The following is a 22,932-nucleotide window of genomic DNA, read 5'->3' as shown; positions in this document are numbered from 1 at the left end:
GACTGTCTGGATCATTACCCAAAGTCCCATGTTAAAGTGGACTAGCAGGTAGATATGGAGTAGGCAGAAGGCCAGGAAATGAGGGAGGCGGCCAGTAACAGGGAAGAAAAGATGATGATCTTAGGATTTTGTGAAGGATCCAGAGGGAACAGGCTAAATTGGAATCGAATGCTGAAATTGAGGTGAAACATTTACTTTGTTTATTTAAGGATATTATCATTTACAGAACTAGTGAGGTGATTATTGATGTTTCAAGTTTATATACACAATATTGAAACGTATTTTAAGTTAAAAGCCACATACCTGGAAAACTAGGTTGGCATTTTCATGCATTCCAAATATTTCTGGATCATCTATTAAAGGCAGATTTTCAATGTAGTCTTTAAACTCTTGTAGTGTATCAGCCAATGGTGCAAAATAGATGCCTGTTTATTGAAAACACAGAAGGCAAATCTATTTCAAATAGACAAGCTTTGTACCACCAAGTTTGGTCCTTTTCTGCCTGTTCAGATGGTGGCTATAATCAACTTCCTTCCACAGAAAAGGGGATTGTTTTTCCCACCCTCCTTCCTTTCATTACTGTGCCTGGTCCTCTCCCTTTTCTTGGGGCCTTGAGCATGTGATTAGCGTCCTAACATTTCTGGGTGACCTCCAGAACCTTTCAAGAATCTGGGAATCCAGGGGTGTGCTGCTGAAAGCCATGCCTTATGAAGGGCTCCAAATTTATATAACTTTGAAAATACATTTAGACCAAATACAACCCACTTTAGAACAAACAATTCAAAGTGACATTTTTGTGCTTTCACTGCCAAACCAGTTTTGGAGGTGGTCAAGCAGGGGGATGGGGTGGGTGGGCGTGAGGACTGGGTTGTGCTGACTGGACACCGAGAGCTCCTAGATGGAAAACTGAAAGATGCTGTTGATGACTTCTTAGAAAGGTCCTTTCCATAATATTGAAAAGCCATTCACCTGATTCAGAATATTTATAATCCTCTTCTAATGTTTCAGGAGAAAAAAACCTTTTTAAGACAGTCCGAAGGCATCTTTGATCCCAGGTGTCTGTAACTCTACCACCATATGTAATTTCACCTGAAAAGGAGGTTGCATTTTAAAACATATTATTTTTCATTGATATGCATATACCCAAATTCTAACAGGTGTGTGTGTGTATATATATATATATATATATATATATATATATATATATATTTGGAACCGAAAGTGAAAAAAGCATGTCAGAGTTTCCTTCCACTACTCCCCCAAAAGAGAATAAAATTCGATTTTTAAAAAGCAGAAAAAAACCTAGTATATGTACCCTAGCTTAATTATTTTGCTTTCCCTAAATAACCAAAACCAAAGTCACTGAGCTTTATTTACATATTTCTTCCTTCTTCCTTTTTTTTCCCCCTAAAATACTGATTTTGGGTCTTACCCAATCATGGATCATAGTATTCTAAAACATGTACACTTTCCATGAAATAGTGCTTCTTTTCAAGGCCAGTCAATAAATGGAACCAAAACATTTACAACAAGGCATTCAAACTGTATACATACTTTATCAGCTAGGAAGGAAAGATAGATCCAAGGTGAAAGGACAGTGTGCCTCACAGAAATGATGTTATGGGGAATTAAAACTTATTGGTATACCATCTTTCTTTTCACAGAGAAGCTACTTTCAGCATGCTCCACTGTCATCCCAAAATTATAAGTAGGAATGCATCGGAATGATATCTGTTGCTGATATAATTCCTTCGAAAAATTCCAGATCCACTGCTGCATTATTCACTGTGGTGTGTGGTGTTCCTGGAAGGAGTTTGCTGACTTTGTCAGCTTCTGAATCCTCTAAGTGTTCATCTCTTCTCATCTCCATATCTTCCATTATGTCAGGAAGAAATCTTTTTCATTATCTTTCAAGCTGAGATGGTTGGTTGAAAGGAAGTTATTTCAGTCTTTGGAATCTCAATGATTTATTTCTTCTAAGACAGCAATGTCTTATAGAGGCACTTATCTTCCCTCTCCCATTGAAGCAACTTCGGTCTGTCTTGGTGGATCAGCCACTCAGGGAGAGGGGGGAGGAAGTAGGTATTACAGCTGATGGTCAAGTAGCTAAATCTCTGTATTAGCAATTCTAAGAGGGAGGAAAGTGATGCTGCTGTATTGTCCTGGGTATATTCTTCAGTCACTTTCTAGGAAATCTTGGGACACGAAGTTTGGTTACATCTTTGTAGTGTGTCTGTCCAGGCTTGGCCTAAGTTGAAGCTCCTCTTGGACCCTTGGGGCTAGATGGGAATGTAAGCTCAAGTTTCTCCAATTGCATGGTGGGGTCTGGAAAAGGAGGATGGCCAGGAAAACTAAGACTTCTATAGTAGTGGTGAGAGGAAAGAGTTCCCCTAAAGTATTTTTTTTTAAGTCACAAACTACAAATCTGCATCTTGAGAAGCAGCACAGAAATATTTTCCATACATACCATGAGACTTTGTGCTTCTCCATCCAGATTGAGTTTTATCCTTTTCTTGGATCAAACTGTGTAAAAAAAAAGGAGCTCCACTATTTTGATTCACAGTAGATGACGCACTTTTTAGGCTCACTTTTAGGGAGGAGTCTTCTGGGTTTGGTCTTCCCAGAAAAGGGACCTGGGGGAATGTGTCCACCATAGATGCCTACTACCTGTCCTGGCCCTGACATCACAGTTCCCGAGGGTCTCATTGCAGATCCCAGTGTGGGATCTTTTCTTCCTCTCCTATCCCCATGGGCTGGCTGGGGGATGGCCTGATACAAACTGGATAGGCCTTAGGTTTGGCTTTACCCTTGCCCATTGTGAGCTCAGATCTGTCTCTTGGACTTAGACATTGCTATACCTTACACTCTAAAATTTTAAGTCCTCTCCATACATCCAAATACCTTCTCATATTTAAAGTGTCCTCAGCATTTCTGTTTATTCTCTCCTGTTTTAGTCTCCGCACTGGTGTTGCTGTATCTTCTTGTTCAGTCCTTCATTTTACTTTTATTATAGCTGTATAAATTATTGCATCCCTTTACAGCCAAAGGGCTAAGATTGACCACCATTGATTACAAAGTAGAACCAAAGCTTATTAATGACACACATAGGCCTTTTGGGATGTGCCCCCACCTTATGTTCTGTAGCTTTGTTGAGGATAGAGCGGGTCCCCTCCATGCACATCCCCTCTTCATACTATGCACCAGCCCAACTGAATTGCTCACAGTTTCTATAGTCAGGCCACACCTCAACTTGTTGGGCTTTTATGTCACTTTCCTCTTGCCCAGTGTGCAGTTTAACTGTTAAGCACTTATCTCAACCATCGCCCCCTGGTGGAACTTTTCCAGATTCCCCCAGGTAGTACTTAACTAGTTGCTCCTTCTGAGTTCCCACAGCACTACACATACATTCTGCTGATTTCGTAGTTATCCTAACATATGGTTTATCGTTATTTCCACCCTCCACGTCATGAGTTAGATTTTTGACAGGCAGGGTCTATGTCATCTTTGTATTTTTAGCATCTATTCATAGTCATACTAGGTAGCATTTCCTGGATGAATGCATAAATGACTGCCAAAATTACCAGCCTATGAATAAAGCATTGTCTTTTTGCCTCTGTTTTTTTTAAAAAAAAAAGCTATAATTAATAAAGAGCTATAATTTAAAAATCACAAAATCCACATAAAAATTTACATGTATAATTCAGCAATTTTTAGTAAACCTGCAATGTTGTGTGCAACTGTCACCTCAATCTAATTTTGGAACATCTGTTTCATCCCCCAAAAGAAATCTTGTGCCTCTTTTCAGTCACTCCCCACTTTTACCCCTGTTCTATGCAACTACTTTCTGTCTGTATAGATTTGTTTTTTCTGGAAATTTCATGTAAATGGAATCATACAATGCAGTATTTTTGTGTCTGACCTCTTTTACTTATCAGAGTGTCTGAGGGTTATCTGTGTTGCAGTATGTATCAGTACTTTATTCCTTTTTATGGCTGGTTGTTACATTGTATGGACATGCCACATTGTTTATCCATTCACCAGTTGACAGATGTTCAAGTTGTTTCCACTTTTTGGCTATTATGAAACAATACTGCTATAAACATTTGTGTACAAGTTTTTGTGTGGGCCATTTTTCATTCATATACCTAGGAGTAGAATTTCTGGGTCATATGGTAATTCTATTTAAAAAATTTTCCAAAGCAGGGGCACCATTTTATATTGCCACCAGCAACATATGAGGGTTCCAATTTCTCCACATCGTCACCAATGCTTGCTAGTTTTGTTTGTTTCATTTTTAAATTATAGCCATCCTAGTAGGTGTTAAGTGGTATCTCGTTATGGCTTTAATTTTCTTTTCCTTAATGTCTGTCATTTCACATGCTTATTGGGCATTTGGAAATCTTCTTTGGTGAAATGTGTATTCAAGTCTTTTTCCCATTTTTATATTGGATGATTTTTCTTTTCACTGTTGAGTTGTAAGTGTTCTTTTATATACTTTGTATACAAGTGCCTTAACAGACATGATTTGCAAATAGTTTCCCTCAGTATGTGACTTGCCTTTTCATTTTTTTTAAACTTTGTTTTTAACGTCTCTTCATTTTTGAGAGAGAGAGAGAGAGAGAGACAGACAGAGAGAGAGAATGTGAAGCAGGCTCTAGGCTCTGAGCTGTCAGCACAGAGCCCAACACAGGGCTTGAACTCACGAGCCATGAGATCACGACCTGAGCTGAAGTTGAATGCTTAACTGACTGAGCCACCCAGATGCCCCTTGCCTTTTCACTTTCTTGACGGTGTTTGTTGAAAGTGTAAAGGTATTAAATATTGATGAAGAGGATTTTTTAAAATTCTTATTATTTTCTTTATTGCTTGTATTTTTTTGTGTCATATCTAATAAGTAATTGCCTAACCTAAAGTCACAAAGATTTGCTTTGCTCTTTGGTTTCAGCTCTTACGTCAATCATTTTGAGTTAATTATTGTGTATCATATGAGATAAGGATCCAAATTCATCCTTTTGCTGATGGATACCTAACAGTCCCAGCATCATTTATTGAACAAATTATCTTTCCTGCATTGAGCTGCCCCAATGCCTTTGTTGAAAGTAAGCTGGCCATCAACAAAAGGTCAACTAACCAGCACCATTTTGTAAGCAGTGTTGGCCCCACTGGAGTGCTGGCATGCTGCAGGCAGGAGTGTACAGTAGCCTCCTAATTCCAAGACCACTCCTTTGGGTCCACTCTGAGGATGGGTCCGCATTCATTTTCACTATTGTTTCACTGCCCTCTATTTCCAAGGTTTATTTGCCTTTCCCAGCTCTAGATCACCTGATACCTCTCTGTCCTTCCCCATTTCCCTTACTCACCAGTGAAGACCACCCATTCCCATTTTGCCCCTTTTCAGAGTGCTCTTCTTCCCCCACTCCCCAGGGCAAATCATTTCTTCATTGCTCAGGCTTGGCACTAAGGTTCCATGTGGCCACAATTAATATCTGCTAAAAATTGTAATTCCTGAAATATATTTTCCTTTTTCACAAGTGTACCTGAATCAACAGGTCAAGCAGTATTCAGATTTTTTTGAAATTAAGAGCACAGACTCTGGAGGCTAGACTGCCTGGATTTCAATCTTGGCTCCACCATTTATAAACTGTGTGCCTCAATTTCCTCATGTATAAAATAGGGATATAACAGTCCTCACCTCATAGGGTTGTTGTGAGGATTAAATCTACTAATTCTTGGGAAGTGCTTAACACAGTACTTGGCATGCATCAAGAGAGTATGTTTTTGCTATTATTATTTGGGAAAACATCTGCCCATTTTTCATGTGTAAATATCTTCCTGATATTCTTTTCATGGTCTTATCTTCACAAAGGGACTATCACAAGTCATCATTACCATCATCGACTCCCACTGGGGAAGGACACCATCTTCATATGGGCCCTGCCCTGCCCATGTGGGCATACTGACCAGTAATGTAAATCAATGCATCCCAGGGAATATTTCCTTCTTGACAATAAAGGTTGAGGTTCAGCAAAGCACATTCCCTGTCACTGTCATTAAATTCATAGCAGATATTCCAACCAAGAGGGCCAAACTTTTTTCTCTCCTAGAACGGAAAATGAAAATGGTCTTACCTAAAATTCGATAAAGTTAATTTTGTGTAAAATATTGAGAAATAAAAGGTTTCTATTGCAGTTGGGCATTTTCATTCTGTAAAAATAGTTAAGATCATGCAGTTCAACTTCATCTAGGCTTTCAGTTTGGCTTTCACCAAACATGGAGGGCATCTATCCCTCTAGTCCTGGCTCCTCTCCAAAATTTCCAAAAGAAAATTTGACATCACTGGAAATGTAATACACCTGTCAAAAGGACATTTGTCCTTCATGGTAAAATAAAATGTTTCCCCATCAAAATAGGGGAAAAAAAACACACTAATCATCCATCAGGTAGACAGAGTGACTCCCTGATGTTTTAAGGAATCTCTCACCTAGGCTTTTAGTCATGTCACGATGTGCTGATTACATACTGACTTCTCTGCAGGGACATCTTTTTTTTTTTTTTTTAACTGGTACACAGAATCATAATCCTTGTTTCATGATTTCACATGGTCGTTATCTCCCTATCCCACCTTAGTTTCCTAACTCTGCTGATTATACCAGAGGTCTCATATTTCCTCTTCTTGACCTCAAAATTTCCCTAAGTCTTAAGCTACCTCTCCATCTCAGCTGTCTTTGTTTGTACAACAAGGACCTCACACCTGGAGCCCCTAGTCCCAGCCTCTCGGATCTCCTCTAGGACCTTGTTTACTTATTTATCTCATACCTTGCATCTTTAATCTTTGGTTTTTCTTTACAGAATCTTTCTCTGTAGACCATACACAGTTGAAACGCAGGCAGCCAATCTAACCAAGACACCATTTAGAGATATGTAGTTGAAAAGTCAGAATTTAAGTGCAGGGTCACGGGATGGACACCAGACCCCAGCAGTGAAGTAGGAGCAGACGGAAGCAGAAAGCAGTACTGAGTTAAAGGTCATCTTTCAGGGGACTTGGGGCTCTGATCACAGGGAAGATGTAAGGGTGGTCAGCCCACTCAAACAGGAATAGGTGAGAGTGAAACCACTGTGAGAAAAACAATGACTGACATGATATGTGTGTGCAGAGAAGGAATAATAAAAATCCTGAAGTTTTGATTGTAGGCGACTGAGAGATGGGACCACTGATTTCAGGAGGAGAGTGTGGAGGGGAAGCAGATTTGGGAGTGAGGCATAGCTGAGGAGACCAATTTTGTGCTTTTGAGTTTGACCTTGTGCATCTACTCAGGTGATGGCATCCCTTAGATCAGAGTAGAGCTGGGAGGTGCAGCTGTGAGAGGCTGAGGGGAGGGGAGCACAGAGATCCGCCACTGAGTGAAAACAACTTGGGTTCAGACACGGAACGGGGCCTCAGCACTTCATAATGTCACCTGTTAGCTTTCATGTAATTCCTACTTTTTACTTATTTATTTATTAACATAATGCACTTTCTTGTTTCTATTGAAAAGCAAAATTGAGTGTACCTGAATAATTGCATGGAAGAAACAAATGCCAAATATTATTTGTCTCCATTTTCTTCCGAGTATATTTTCTTCAAAAAACGAAGGTGTCATTTCAGTAAATGCTCGTCTGATATTTGCACGTAAACCTTTTGGAGGCTCATTGGTTACCTGAATTTGGACACATATGTGGCACAGAGGGTGATTTTATAGATTAATACTTATAGACTGAAGCCATGGAAGGTTGGAGATAACTGATGCCCAAGGCGCATTCCTGGCATTCCTGCTCTGTGTCTTGCTCAGCCTCAGTCTCTGGAAAGTAGGGCCTGGTGGGGTCTTCAGACCTACAGTGGGTAAATCATCTCCACCAGAACCTCATACTATTTTCATTTGGAGTCCATTTTTCTAAATATGGGCCAGAAAGTATGCTCAGGCCTTCTGCATTGGATTTTCCACTCATCTCAACATACTGCAGTCCTTGATGACATGGGACAGGGAAGGAAGAGGCATCTCTTGTTCCTGAGCGATCATTCATATGCAGAGGCTTCCCATATGTTGGAAATTTCCAGCACTGAAATCCAGCAGCCATACTACCCATAGGCCTTCCTTCTCTCAAATGCTGAAACATTCTCTTAACTCTGGGAGGGGACCCATTCTCACCATTCTGAATCTTTGACATTTTCTTATAGAGCTGAATGGTCAACAGACTAGGGCACACAAGGGTGGCAGTGTCTTGGGAAATCGTTTCCCTGCATGCTATCAGGTACAGCGATACTGACTTGCTCCTCCCCACCTTGGCCACATGGACTGTGACGTGGTCCTACACATGGGGACTGGGTTCCCTGGACGCACTTGGGAACACTCTGAGGCCATTTTGTGCCGTTCCAACCATGTGCATACATTACCTTGACAGAATTTTGAAGAACTGTAACAGGAAATGTACTACTAGGCATGGAACTTAAAAAAAGTCGAAAAGTGTCCTTGATGATAATGTCTGTTTAAAACAAAGATAAAACAACAAAAAAGGAAAGTGCTTAAATTATAATAATACTTTTATATAACTTTTATATAACTTATCATGGCAAAAAGACTAGTTTAAGTATTTTATGTTGTAAAATGTTCTAAAATGTAGGTGGGAGGAATCTTTATAGAACCTTTTTAAAAAAATTATTTATTATTATTTTTTAAAATTTACATTCAAGTTAGTTAGCATATAGTGCAACAGTGATTTCAGGAGTAGATTCCTTAATGCCCCTGACCCGTTTAGCCCATCCCCCCCCCACAACTCCTCCAGCAACACTGTTTGTTCTCTATATTTAAGAGTCTCTTCTGGTTTGTCCCCCTCCCTGTTTTTGTATTATTTTTGCTTCCCTTCCCTTATGTTCACCTGTTTTGTATCTTAAAGTCCTCATATGAGTGAAGTCATATATTTGTCCTTCTCTGACTAATTTCACTTAGCATGATACCCTCTTGTTCCATCCATGTAGTTGCAAATGGCAAGATTTCATTCTTCTTGATTGTCGAGTAATACTCCATTGTATATATATACCACATTTTCTTTATCCATTCATCCATCGATGGACATTTGGGCTCTTTCCATACTTTGACTATTGTTGCTATTGCTGCTATAAACATTGGGGTACATGTGCCCCTTCGAAACAGCACACCTGTATCCCTTGGATAAATACCTAGTAGTGCAATTGCTGGGTCATAGGGTAGTTCTATTTTTAATTTTTGGGGGAACCTCCATAATGTTTTCCAGAGTAGCTGCACCAGTTTGCATTCCTACCAGCAATGCAAAGGAGATCCTCTTTCTCCGCAACCTCGCCAACATCTGTTGTTGCCTGAATTGTTAATGTTAGCCATTCTGACAGGTGTGAGGTGGTATCTCATTGCGGTTTTGATTGGTATTTCCCTGATGATGAGTGATGTTGAGCATTTTTTCATGTGTCGGTTGGCCATCTGGATGTCTTCTCTGGAGAAGTGTCTATTCATGTCTTTTGCCCATTTCTTCACTGGATTATTTGTTTTTTGGGTGTTGAGTTTGACAAGTTCTTTATAGATTTTGGATACTAACCCTTTATCTGATATGTCATTTGCAAATATCTTCTCCCATTCCGTTGGTTGCCTTTTAGTTTTGCTGATTGTTTCCTTCACTGCGCACAAGCTTTTTATTTTGATGAGGTCCCAATAGTTCATTTTTGCTTTTGTTTATCTTGCCTCCAGAGATGTGTTGAGTAAGAAGTTGCTGTGGCCAAGGTCAAAGAGGCTTTTGCCTGCTTTCTCCTTGAGGATTTTGATGGCTTCCTGTCTTATGTTTAAGTCTTTCACTCTTTTTGAGTTTATTTTTGATTATAGTGTAAGAAAGTGGTCCAGGTTCATTTTTGCTTTTAATTTCCTTGCCTTTGGAGATGTGTTGAGCAAGAAATTGCTGCAGCTGAGGTCAAAGAGGTTGTTGCCTGCTTTCTCCTCGAGAATTTTGATGGCTTCTTGTCTTATATTTAGGTCTTTGATCCATTTTGAGTTTATTTTTGTGTGTGGTGTAAGAAAATGGTCCAGGTTCATTTTTATGCATGTCGCTGTCCAGTTTTCTCAGCACCACTTGCCGAAGAGACTGTCTTTATTCCATTGGATATTCTTTCCTGCTTTGTCAAAGATTATTTGGCCATACATTTGTGGGTCCGTTTCTGGGTTCTCTATTCTGTTCCATTGACTTGAGTGTCTGTTTTTGTGCCATATAGAAAGCTCTTAATACATAAGAGTTTGGCAATCTAGACACTGGCACATTTGAGTAAAGAAATTAAGGATACATTAATTTTCAACACTTGTTGGAGATTTTAAGGGCTTTCCCTCTGAAATGCAGAAAATTTTCTTTTTTTATAATTATAATTTTATTTAATGTCTCCAACATTCAATTTGAATTTTTAAAAATTTTTTTTAAAATTTGCATCCAAATTAGTTAGCATATAGTGCAACAATGATTTCAGAAATAGATTCCTTAGTACCTATTACCCATTTAGCCCATGTCCCCTCCCACAACCCCTCCAGTAACCCTCAGTTTGCTCTCCATATTTATGAGTCTCTTCTGTTTTGTCTCCCTCCCTGTTTTTATATTATTTTTGTTTCCCTTCCCTTATGTTCATCTGTTTTTTCTCTTAAAGTCCTCATATGAGTGAAGTCATATGATTTTTGCCTTTCTCTGACTAATTTCACTTAGCATAATACCCTCCAGTTCCATCCACATAGTTGCAAATGGCAAGATTTCATTCTTTTTGATTGCCAAGTAATATTCCATTGTGTATATATACCACATCTTTATCCATTCATCCATCTATGGACATTTGGGCTCTTTTCATACTTTGACTATTGTTGCTATTGCTGTTATAAATATGGGGGTGCATGTGTCCCTTCGAAACAGCATACCTGAATCCCTTGGATAAATGCCTAGCAGTGCAATTGCTGGGTCATAGGGTAGTTCTATTTTTAGTTTTTTGAGGAACCTCCACACCGTTTTCCAGAGTGGCTGCCCCAGCTTGCATTCCCATCAACAACCTAGCATTTTCTTCTTAATTATAATCCTAATCACCAGCAACCCCTGAACAGTGGTGAATTCCTTCTGGTCATTTTTCTTTAATTACTTAAATGGAAATTACTTAAGTGGAAAGACCACTTTTATTTGTATTGCAAAAAGGTGAAAAGAGTGAATATTCTGGGTGGTGGATGTGAAGGATTCTATATCCTTGCTGGAGGCAGGCTACAGAGGTAAGGAGCAGGAACCGGAAGTGAGGGGTCCTTAGGGGAAGGCTGCTAATGCTAAGTCTTGGCTTTGTGGTAGTATCCTGTGTAGGCTGGCCACTCTGTAAAGGAAGAGCTTTTCACCTTAATAGGCAGCAGTAAGTAAAGTCACTCATAAGACTGGCCGTATAGCTCTCACCTTCCCAGACAGCTTCCCAGAAAGCTTCTGTGGTTGGGCACAAAGGAAGACCAGAGAGAAAGTGCTCTGGATATCCTAGGTTGATAGGGTGGCCTCCTGACAGAGTGGTAAAGTAGGGCTCATCCTGCTTATTACCAATCATACAGTTCCTGAGGTTTCAGTTATTTTTATTATTTTTTAAAAAGTTTATTTATTTATTTTGAGAGAGATGGATAGAGACAGAGAAACCCAAGCAGGCTCTGCACTGTCAGCATGGAGCCCGACCTAGGGCTCGATCCCATGACTGTGAGATCATGACCTGAACAATAAAGTTCCTCTTTATCCCAAACTCTATCTTCTGCGTTATATTTTGGCTCCAAAAGTGGAGTTTGGTTTTTGACAACATGGCTAGGAGGCACACATGAAAGTTAGTAGGCATAGGAGTTACAGAGAATAATAAGTGGTAAAACACGACTCTAAGTGGGTTGTGGCAATTTGAATCTGTTCCTTAACTTCTCTCATTCTTTAGTGAAAGATTTAATTTACTTTCTTTGTCCTAAGTCCATTTTTCTATTTCTTTTATCATGCCTCTGTGTAATCTATTCTGAACTCAAACGGCCTCCATAGAAGGTAACATGAAACAGAAGTGGTCCAGTGGATCATGCCCCCAACTTGGAGTCTGAAGATCTTTTTTCATATCTGGACTGTGTAATTTAAGTAACCTCTCTAGATTTCAAATTTATCCTCTTTAATATGGGGAAACACAATGCCTACAATAAAAAAATTCTTGTAAGATTGGATTCAACAAAGATGACTACATAAAAACAGTATTATTATGCAAATGATATGTGTTCGACATACTTGGATCTGTGAAGGTTTTAATTAGTTCTTCCATTGCCAACATCCAAGAAACAGCAAGATGGCAGTTCTGCAAAAACACCCAGTTTCCTGATTTCATTGCATCTTTGATCATTCTTTCAGCAATGGGTCCTTGTCCTTGCCCCAGTGAAATTGCTTGCACCCTGAATTCAACAACAAAAAATGCTGTTTTATGTTATTTTTAGGTAATGAGATTATGAAGAAATGTAAATTTAGTAGATTCTTGCCTAAAATATGCACACATTTCAAATCCTCATTCTAGTAGATGTGCAAATATTTTTCTATTATTTTCTTGTTTTTAAAAAACTTTTCTACTGTAACACATATGGAAAAGTCCAAAAAACAATAAATAGCTCTATGAATGATCACAGATGAACACCTGTGGTTGAGAACACAAGTTTGCCAACATCCCAGGGACATCTGTCTCATGCCCCTTTCCATTCCAATCATTTTCCCTTCCTCCTTCCCAAAGGTACATGTTATCCTGATTTCCAACACTATAGATCAGTTTTTTAAATTAAAAAAAAATTTTTTTTTTTAATTTGAAGTCTCACATCCATACAGAAAAAGAACGTAATCATTAGTGTATGGCCTAATGAATTCTCCCAAAGTGAATGTACAGTTGTACCACCACCAGGACAAAAAAAAAGAGCATTACCACCACCCTCCTAATCAATATCCTTCCTCATTCTCAAAGGTGAAAACTACTTTGAATTCTAACACCATAGAGTAACTTTACATAACTGGAATCATATAGTATATATATAGTTTTTATTTGGTCTGTTTCAATTAACATTATTTTTTAGATTAATTCATATTATTGTGTGTCATTATAGTTCATTCATTTTCACTGCTATATAATATTCTATGGTGTGATTATACCAGAATTTATCCATCCATTCTGCTCTTGATGGATGTTTGGGTTATTTCTGGTTCTTGGCTATTACATACAATGTTGCAATAAACATTCTTGTGCGTGTCTTTTGGTATACATACACACCCTATTTTGTTATGTATGTTCCTAGGAATAGAACTGCTGTTTGACACAGTATGTGTATGTTAACTTTATTATAATTTCAAACTGTTTTCCAAAGTGATGCCACCATTCCACACTTCTACCAGGAGTATTTATTTTTCCATGTACATGCTAACAACTGGTGGATATATATATATAGTGGTGTCTCACTGAGTTTTAAATTGTTTCCCCTTTTCATAGGTTTATTTACTGACCCTCTGGCTGTTCCCATTTTCTGATTTATATCTCCTCTCTCCCCTCCCACCCTTCCCCCACCCCACCCCCCATGGATTACCTACCTTTTATTGATTTCTAAGAGTTCTTTATATTGGATGTAAACCCTTTGTTAAATTTTTACTGTCTCCATAGTTTTGCCTTTTCCAGAATGACATATAGTTGGAATTATAGATTCCAGATTGGCTTCTTTCACTTAATAGTGTGCATTTAAGGTTCCTGCATTGTCTTTTCATGGCTTGACAGCTCATTTCTTTTTAATGTTGAATAACATTCCATTTTATGGATGTACCACCGTATATTTACCCATTCACATATTGAAAGATATCTTGGTTGCTTCCAAGTTTGGGAATTATGAATAAAGCTGCTATAAACATCTGTGGGTAGATTTTTGTGTGGACATGACAAAGTTTTCAACTCCTTTCACTAAATACCACGGAGTTGATTCCTAGATTTGTATGGTAAGAGTATGTTAATTTTGTAAGAAAACACCAAGTTGTCTTCCAAAGCACCTGTACCATTTGCATTCCCACCAGCAATAAATGAGAGTGCCTGTTCTTAGTATACATTAATACAATCTGTTTTTCATATAGAGTAAACTTTTACAGATACATTAAAATAATGTCTTAAATAACAAATATGTTTTAATCACTATTCCACTAGATTATTATACATTTTGGACAATCTTCCATTCATTCAAATGAAGTTTACATCTGCTTTTATTATTTTTGACCCCATTTTAACAACATACGTAGCTAAATATTAATGTATCTTATTATTTAGTAAGGGATACCTAAGTGTAGGAATTCACACTCCACAGAGGAAAGAAAAAGGGGCAAATTTTAACAAGGAGCTGTTCACATGAATTATAAAAACGACACAACGTGGACCTTACCGTTCTGAATACCCGCTGTCCCGGGCAAACCTCTGGAATGCCCCCATAGGATCCGAGCCTGTGCTTAAGATGAATACCAGGGGAGTGTTATATGACATGTCTTGATACAGAGTGGGCAGGTCCACAGGGGGTGTCTCTATAAAGCGTTTTCCAAGACTTTCTATTACAAAGTCTGTAAGAGCAAAAACTATCTGAAAGTTGAAAAGAAAAATATTAAAAAAAATAATATGTTGAAGATCCTTCATAATTCCATCCCATTTCTCCCCTTCAACTTCTCAGAGGGTGGTGCCCTGTTCTACACTCATTCTCTCTTGATTAGGTATATTTCTTCCTACTGGGTTTGTGCACAACGGGTTTCTGCACCACATAACTGCCAACAGCCATGGTTCTCATGACTTCCCTGAGTAAGATGACTACTGGATGAGAGGAAAAGTCCCTTGTCATTCCCTCCATCTATAAGCCTGCTCCCCCATCCTTGCCTCTTTCTGTCCCATCCTTGTGCATTCCTTCCACATTCTCATGGACTTTACTTTTAGTCTCTCCACCATTTTTTTAAATTTCTTAATGTTTATTTTTGAAAGAGAGAGAGAGGCAGATAAAGAGGGAGACACAGAATCCAAAGCTCCAGGCTCTGAGAGCACAGAGCCCCACGTGGGGCTTGAACCACAGACTGCGAGACAGTGACCTGAGCTGAAGTCGACGCTTAACCCACTGAGCCACCCGGGCACCCCTGTCGTTCCACTGTTTCTTTCTGCACTATTGGTCTCTCCTCTCTCCTAGATTTTATTATTGCACAGTTAGGATCTACTGAGCCTGATGTGGGGCTCGAACTCTTGACCTATGAGATCATGACCTGAGCAGAAGTCAGATGCTTGACTGACTGGGCCACCCAGGCACCACATCCCTCTCAGTGGTTTCATCTCTTTGATTCCCTTCATAAGCCAGCTTCTCAGAATTGACTGCATATCTTGTCTCCCCATCTTCCATTCTCATTTTAGTCTTCAGCCTCTTCTGACCTTTCTTGGGAATTAGCCTCAGCTTGGATGATCATATCCTTGCCCCACCACTTCCTACACCAATGTGTTGCCTTCACTGATCCTATCCTAGCCTGCTTACCCTACTCCTGCTCTTGCAGACCTTCTCCGTCTCTAGCCTGTATGGAGCCTGTGTGTGAGATCCTAAGGTATTTGTGCCAGAAGGCTGTCATGATAAATATACAAACCTAACCTATAATATCTACAAGGCAAATGGCTCCCTTAAGGCTTGTGCAGTGCGCATCTGGCACAACTATAAGCAGCAGCCCTTCTTTAAAATTAACCCTCCATTAGGTATTCACATCACCCTGTCCAAACAATCCTTGCATGTTTTTTTGTTATTGTTATCAGGACAGGGGATATCTCAGTCTGGGTCAGGGCCATGACCCTGATTGTACCCTTCTGTGGCCAATCTGGGAAAAGATGTTTACATGCTTGCCCACTTACATGAGGCTATATTGGGGCATTTCTTATCAGTTCCTCAGCTCCAGCTTCAGAGCCCTCTGTATCTATAATATCCTTACTTTCAGAGTCCTTATCATCCAAGAAAGTCTTTTCATGGTCTTAACTCTGGGTATTTGGGGGTCTTTCTCTATGTACTTCCTGCACCATCCTCCAGTAGGTTCTGAGATGATAGGACCCACTGACCTGCTTGCTCCTCAGGTTCCTTCCATAACACAGGCTGGAATGCATCTACTTCTGTGACCCTTCTGGACTTATGCTGTTTTATTCTCATCAAGATCTTTATGGCAATCCTGGTAAGAATTTGATGTGAAAATGCTTCAGATTTCTCATACCTATGATCTAGAGAGTTAGGCATTTCTTAAAGACCATCCTCTGAAAATCCCATGTTTGGTTGCAGGATCAGTCTCTTCCCTCTTTATCACCAAGTTCTTTTCTAGGAGCTCCTCTCACTTGCTTTTTAAGTTGAGTTTCCCAATTCTGACATATGTGACTCCATTATGTCTTGCTTAGAACTGTTTTCCTGGCCTGTGGCTTTATAGTCTCTGGCTGAGAACTTCTGTGTATTTTTAAGTTCATCTTGTCTATCAGAATCCACAGAGAATTGCTGAATTTAGATGAATAGTGCACAGATTCATTCTTGAGAGACTCTGTGTTTGAGAATTCCCTGCCCATTGCTTTCACTGTGATGAGAAAGGAAGCTTAAACATTTGGGGATCATGACCCCTGTTCATCCCTCTTGAGTGACCAAACCTCATTTCAGCTGTAGTATATTAGATGAAGGATAAAGATTCTGGGTGGCTGTCAAACTGGGCATTATATTAGAACACAAGTACTCACAATTTTCTCCAACATGCTGAAGTTCTTCTTTTAAAAAGTTGTGGTAAAATGCATATAACATAAAATTTACCATCTTAACCATTTAAAGTATGTAGTTAAGTGGTAAAATTGCATTCATATAACTGGTGTTTCTCAAATCGGAAGAGCTGTGCAATTGTTGCTCTAAGATTTCATCCTGGGTGACTTTGTCTACAGTGTGGCTTTTTTTTTTTTAATGTTTATTTATTTTTGAGGCAGAGAGAGACAGAGCATGAATGGGGGAGGGTCAGAGAGAGAGGGAGACACAGAGTCCGAAACAGGCTCCAGGCTCCGAGCGGTCAGCACAGAGCCTGACGCGGGGCTCAAACCCACAGACTGCGAGACCATGACCTGAGCCGAAGTCAGACGCCCAACCGACTGAGCCACCCAGGCGCCCCAACAGTGTGGCTTTCAATAGAGAGAAAGCCTGGCTCTCAAAGAGCCTGCCACCTTCCTGAGGTAGAGGAAGGATGGATTGAAATACCAGGACTGTCAAAGTTGGGGTTCTCAGTAGATTTAGCCTTGGAAATTAACAATGCTGCATGTCACGACATATGTCTTGATGTCCTCATTCGTCTGCTTTGAGAATAATGGTTTCTTCTTATATATGTTTAATTACATTAAATCAGGGGTTCACAAAGTATGGCTTCAGGATCAGCATCAGCATCATCTGAGAAGTTGGTAGAAATGCAGAGTTTTAGCCCATTGGTCAGACATGCTGAATCAGAAACTCTGGGAAGTACCCTCAGGTCTCTGTGCTTTCCCAAACTCTCCAGATGATTCTTTTTTTCTTCAGATGATTCTGATACATGCCAAAATTTGAGAACACTGGTATACAGGACTTTTCTTAGCTTGGTGTGGTCACAAATTATTCTCTGTCTGGCAGTCTTTATTCCTCTCTGATAATTTCTTTTTACTCTTTCTAGTTCAAATTGCTAACAACCTTGTCCTGAGAACTATTGATAATATTGATGACAGAGAAAGAATTGTTGGAACGATAGGCATTCTACTTCCTGTTGCAGTTCTAATGACTCAATCACCTGGTTTACTTAGAGTTTTTTGAAATGAAGTTCCATCTAGGTCCAAATATGCTATTTCTGAAGGACACTGAATTTTGTGCAAGATTGTAGTACCTCACACAAGCCACTGTATTGGAACATCCTCTTTCTCCCAAAGGAGCAATTGACTCTACCATGTAGAAACATTGGACACCCAATCGGCTCTGCCTGTGAACAGACCTGGGAATAGCAGTCTCTCATTGTACAAATCTGGTCTCTGGTCTTGTCCCTGTTATAAGGCTTCCTCAGATTGTCTTTTTCTCTGGCAAGGTAATCCAGATCTTTGGAACATGAATTCTTTACTCTGGAACCCAAATTTCCTTAGTAAGTCATTCTCTGGAATCAGTACCAGAGTAAAGGTTGCTCCCAAATGCCTTGGTCACTATATCTGATTGAGAGGAGGTGTAGCTGGTATAATATTGCCATACTTGGATATTCTCTTCAGGGTAATTTTGTTGGTGGTCTTGACTGATTCAGGTCCCTGTCCTCTCTGGAGTGCATATCTAGCTCTTCATTTCTGAAACCTAATCCAAATTCCAGACTCCTCTGTGTTGATTTGTAAAGCAAGTTTTATTTGATGGCATGACATAAGGAAGGTCTTTGGTTCAATGTATTAATAAGAATTTTCAATTGATCCTCTGTGAATTTGGTATGGCTGTTACCATTTGTGGCTTTGATCACATTTGGAGAACTTTTCTGGGACATGTTGCAAGAGTCCTGGAACTGTCTGCGATGCTTCATTTATTCTATTGATAACTTTTGCTGTATTGAAACTCTATACATCCTTAATTTCCATGTCATTTTTTTCTCCTGGTGTTCTTCTTGCCCCTATGACTATTCCTTCTCATCCTTTCTTTCTTCCCTTTAAAGTTGGTGCCCCTCAGGGTTTCATCCTTTGCCCACCTGCCCTTTTATTGTATTATGCATTATTCCTATCTGATTCCAACAACTCCCATTTGATATACTTCCCAGCTTGATGCTGATAATATGCAACTCTCTATTTCTAGCCTATGCTTCTCTCTATTGAGTTTCCTACCTACATATTAATTGGTCTCCAGGCTGCTACGTACTCTGATAGCTGGCAGATACTGCAGACTCAGTGACAGCTTTCTGTAACATACTTCTCCTTTCACATTTGCTCAGTTGTTGTTACATTATCCCCTCTGGCACCCAAGCAGAAACTGGAAGCCATACCAGTTGCCTCATCTCTACATCCCCCTCTATCTCTTCAATCTCCCACCTCTATCCTTTTTTACAAAAACTTTATTTATTTATTTTGAGAGAGTGCATGTTTGAGAGCAAGGGGAGGGGGAGGACCAGAGAGAGAGGGAGAGAGGGAATCCCAAGCAGGCTTCACACTGTAAGTGCAGAGCCAAACATAGGGCTCAAACTCATGAACCGTGAGATCATGCCCTGAGCCAAAATCAAGAGTCAGACGCTTAACTGATTGAGCCACCCAGGCACTGCATCTACAATCTCTATCCAATTCTGGCTGCTACAGCTTCTTACAGAGACCAGTCCAACAATCTTCAAACTGGTCTTGGTGACTGTGGTTTTGTTCTCTTCAAAAGACTTCTTCCCATTGTCGCCAAGATCTGAAAGGTCTATCAATTCTCCACTACTGCCCTGTGGTGACCGCTGTCCTCTCGGGAGGGCACAAGTCCCTAATGGTGCATGCTAGGAAAGGATGACTAGGTTCCTGGATGGCTCTCTAGCCTTTTCTTTCATTTTCTGCATAAAACATTATGGTCTATTAATGACACAAAGTCTCTATTTCTTGCAGTCTCCTCCCAAACTTGGCCATTGTTAATCTCTAAATAAATAAATCTAGTCAGTTATGAATCATAACTGGCCGATGAGCATTAGTAGAAATAACTGTAACACAGACCTCTAATTAAAAAAAAAAAGCAACACCCTACCTTCTCTTCTTTGCAACATTTAATGAGAAGTAGCTTTTGGAAAGAACTCAATACTGGATGCCAGGAATTACGGTTTTTGGTCTCTTTTTCTTCTGTCATGAATTCTTCCTCCTTACTTTTAGAATAGCCTTCCCATTCATATGGATTGATATAAGTCTCAAAGGATCCTAGAAACACAATTTAAAAAGATGCTTTAATTAGAGTTGGTTTGACTTTGAAATTAAATAAATGTATTTGGTAACTTAAAAATGTCTACATTTACTATCAGTTTTTACAACAAATGAAAATATATTAATCTCCCCTTACCCAACCAACCTAATTAAAAATAATTTAAAATTGGATCAGAAAACAAATCCAATAGCAAATCACTTACAAAAAGCAAAGCTAAAACAAAATAAACAAAGAGGTTAAAAATAAAAGGATGCGTAGAGAAACATTAATCAAATGTGAGCAAAAAAGAAAATTGAAGTGATAAGAGTAACATTGAATAAATTAGAATTCAAGGCAAATATAATTAAATGGAACAAATAGGTCAAGTTATATTAATTAAAATATATAATAAAAACAATAAAATGAACCTATGTGTCAGATAATAGTGAAAGAGTACATCAAGTAATCACTGCTGGAGGTAAAGGAAAAAGCAGAAAAAAGATAATTGTGGTAGGAAATAACACATAATTATCAAGTCTGTGATAGATGAAGCAGACTGGAAGTTCTGACATATATAATTTGAACAATCTAAATAACATATGGATAAATTGACATATATAGAACTTTATGCCCTAATAAACAGAATATATTGCTCCCCTTTCCCCATGGAATATTTATAGGAAATGGGCTTGCATGTCACATGAGGGTTAGGATCCTGGTTAGCCTTTACAATTGTTTTAAATATTTAGTGTTTATTTTTGAGAGAGAGAGTGTGTGCGTGTGTGAGAGCAGGGGAGGGGCAGAGAGAGAGGGGAACGACAGAGGATCCAAAGCAGGCTCCACACTGACAGCAGTGAGCCTGATGTGGAGCTTGATGTGGAGCTCAAACTCAAGAACCATGAGATCAAGACCTGAACCGAAGTCAGACGCTCAACTGACTGAGCCACCCAGACACCCCACCCTTTATAATGGTTTTAACATGTGGCAAGAGTTAGCACTGAAATTCCTGTAGGCAGGGTATACAGTGCGCTGTAAGCCTCTCAGCAAGCTAACACAGCCAGTTTGTCCTCTAGTAATGAAACAGGTTCCTTTGGTTGGACCTTGGGCAAAATCGTTGGCTTGAATGTCAGGCTAGAAAACCTCTTTCTCCAGCTGGTCTGCTGGGGCTCTGTTCTGAGGGTCTAATAATAGCAAAAATGTGGTGACAGCAATTCAGTGACACTTGAGACTATTCTGGAGGAGTGTGCACCTCTGCAAGACTTCTAATTTCTAGATGGCATAAAGACAATGACATGGTATGAGACCACAGGGCACAGCACACAACTTTGGTTGAAGGTGGTTGTGTTACTCTGAGGACCAGATAGTAGAACCATTTATTCCAAAAGGACTTCCTTTTTCTCGAGGTTCTCATTATTTATAGTATATTCACTAGGATTCTGGCTAACGAGAGAGGATAAGAGCATATTTTAAATAACTCTCAATTATTAGGACATGAAGCACTTAGAAACTATCAAAGACAAAAGATTAAGCAATTAGGAAGCTTTAGAAGGTAAGAATGCCATTGGAATTGATTATTAAACTTCACCTGCAAAGATCTAAATTTCACATTTAGAACATAAGCCCTCCTATCACACATGTACAAACCTTCACAATTGTATAGGATTTCCAGAATAAACCCTGAAATTTAACAAATGAAAGCAGGAAAGTAGTTTTAAATAGCTGAAATTTTAGTCCCAATCAACAGGGATAACACACGGTGCTTTTTGTGCAAACATGATGAGTTGTTCCCAGAATTACTTTGCCTTCTAGCCTCTACTCCTTCCCTCTTTCTTTGCCTGTGTGTTTATTAGGCTCCATCTAGTTCTTTCTGCTTTGGGTCTGTCCCTAACTGGCCATCTTTAGCCTTCCCCTATGAGTGTTTTCCTTTTTGTGTTCTACTTCTATCTCTAGGTGTCTTGTTTAACTGGTCCTCAATATAGAAACATAATTTCTATTTGATGCATTTATTGAAGAGCATTTCATTTTTTTCTAGTCTTTATTTAGAAATCAAACAAGTACATTAGGATTCCAGAAGTTCTGGTCCATGTACATTTTAAATCATTACACTTACTGGTTAAATAAATATTCATATTACAAGTAGAAGAGTGATTATCAAAGGGTAGAAATAGAACACAGAACTTCAAATAAGTATGGGGTAAATAAAAGAATGGATAAGCCACCTGAAGGCAAGAAAGAAGAAAACAAATGAAACAAAGAAAAAGGCTGCCAAGAAAAAAAAATCCCCACAAAATAAGGTGATAGAGGGGCGCCTGGGTGGCTCGGTCGGTTGAGCGTCCGACTTCGGCTCAGGTCACGATCTCACAGGTCCCGTGAGTTCGAGCCCCGCGTCGGGCTCTGGGCTGACGGCTCAGAGCCTGGAGCCTGCTTCCGATTCTGTGTCTCCCTCTCTCTCTGCCCCTCCCCTGTTCATGCTCTGTCTCTCTCTGTCTCAAAAATAAATAAATGTTAAAAAAAATTAAAAAAAAAATAAGGTGATAGAAGTAAGTCTGAACAGAATCAGGATTTCTCAGTCTCACCACTATGGACATTTTGGGGCAAGTGGTTACTTCTTCTGGAGGATTGTTCTGAGCATTGCAGAATGTTTAGCCACATTCTTGGTTTCTACCTACTAGATGCCAGTAGCACCATACAAGTTGTGACAACCAAAATGCCTCCAGACACTGACAAATGTCCTCTGGGAGACAAAATATTCCCCAGTTGAGAGCCCTTGAAATGGAGCAATTATTGTAATAAATATCATTGAATTAAAACTTTCCTGTTAGAAAAGAGAGACTCTCATACTGCTCAAAACAACAAAATTCCACTTAAGATACACCAAAAACATGATGATGACACAAAAGAGTTAAAATTAAGAGTATAGAAATATATAGAGGCAGAGCCCTAACCAAGATAATTGCACTTTAATTACATTAACATTAGAAAATATATT

At 39.3% G+C, this 22,932-nt stretch overlaps 1 protein-coding gene across 2 annotated transcripts in view; it reads right to left on the bottom strand.

The window, feature by feature from the left end:
* DNAH6 (dynein axonemal heavy chain 6) overlaps positions 1–22,932 on the bottom strand; it is a 242,122-nt gene that overhangs the window by 22,279 nt on the left and 196,911 nt on the right. For both annotated transcript variants that reach the window (XM_042932835.1, XM_042932838.1), the window contains exons 63-70: positions 19,794–19,960; positions 14,463–14,653; positions 12,301–12,461; positions 8,432–8,520; positions 7,551–7,697; positions 5,962–6,100; positions 970–1,089; positions 304–425 (exon numbers count right to left, since the gene is read on the bottom strand). In XM_042932835.1, coding sequence (XP_042788769.1) covers positions 304–425; positions 970–1,089; positions 5,962–6,100; positions 7,551–7,697; positions 8,432–8,520; positions 12,301–12,461; positions 14,463–14,653; positions 19,794–19,960 — 1,136 coding nt within the window. The remainder of the gene's footprint in view (positions 1–303; positions 426–969; positions 1,090–5,961; positions 6,101–7,550; positions 7,698–8,431; positions 8,521–12,300; positions 12,462–14,462; positions 14,654–19,793; positions 19,961–22,932) is intronic.

This window comes from Panthera leo, chromosome A3, assembly GCF_018350215.1.
Source record: "Panthera leo isolate Ple1 chromosome A3, P.leo_Ple1_pat1.1, whole genome shotgun sequence".
NCBI classification, from domain to species: Eukaryota; Metazoa; Chordata; class Mammalia; order Carnivora; family Felidae; genus Panthera; species Panthera leo.
Note: the sequence above shows the minus strand (reverse complement) of the source record. Positions and strands in the feature narration are given on the sequence as shown.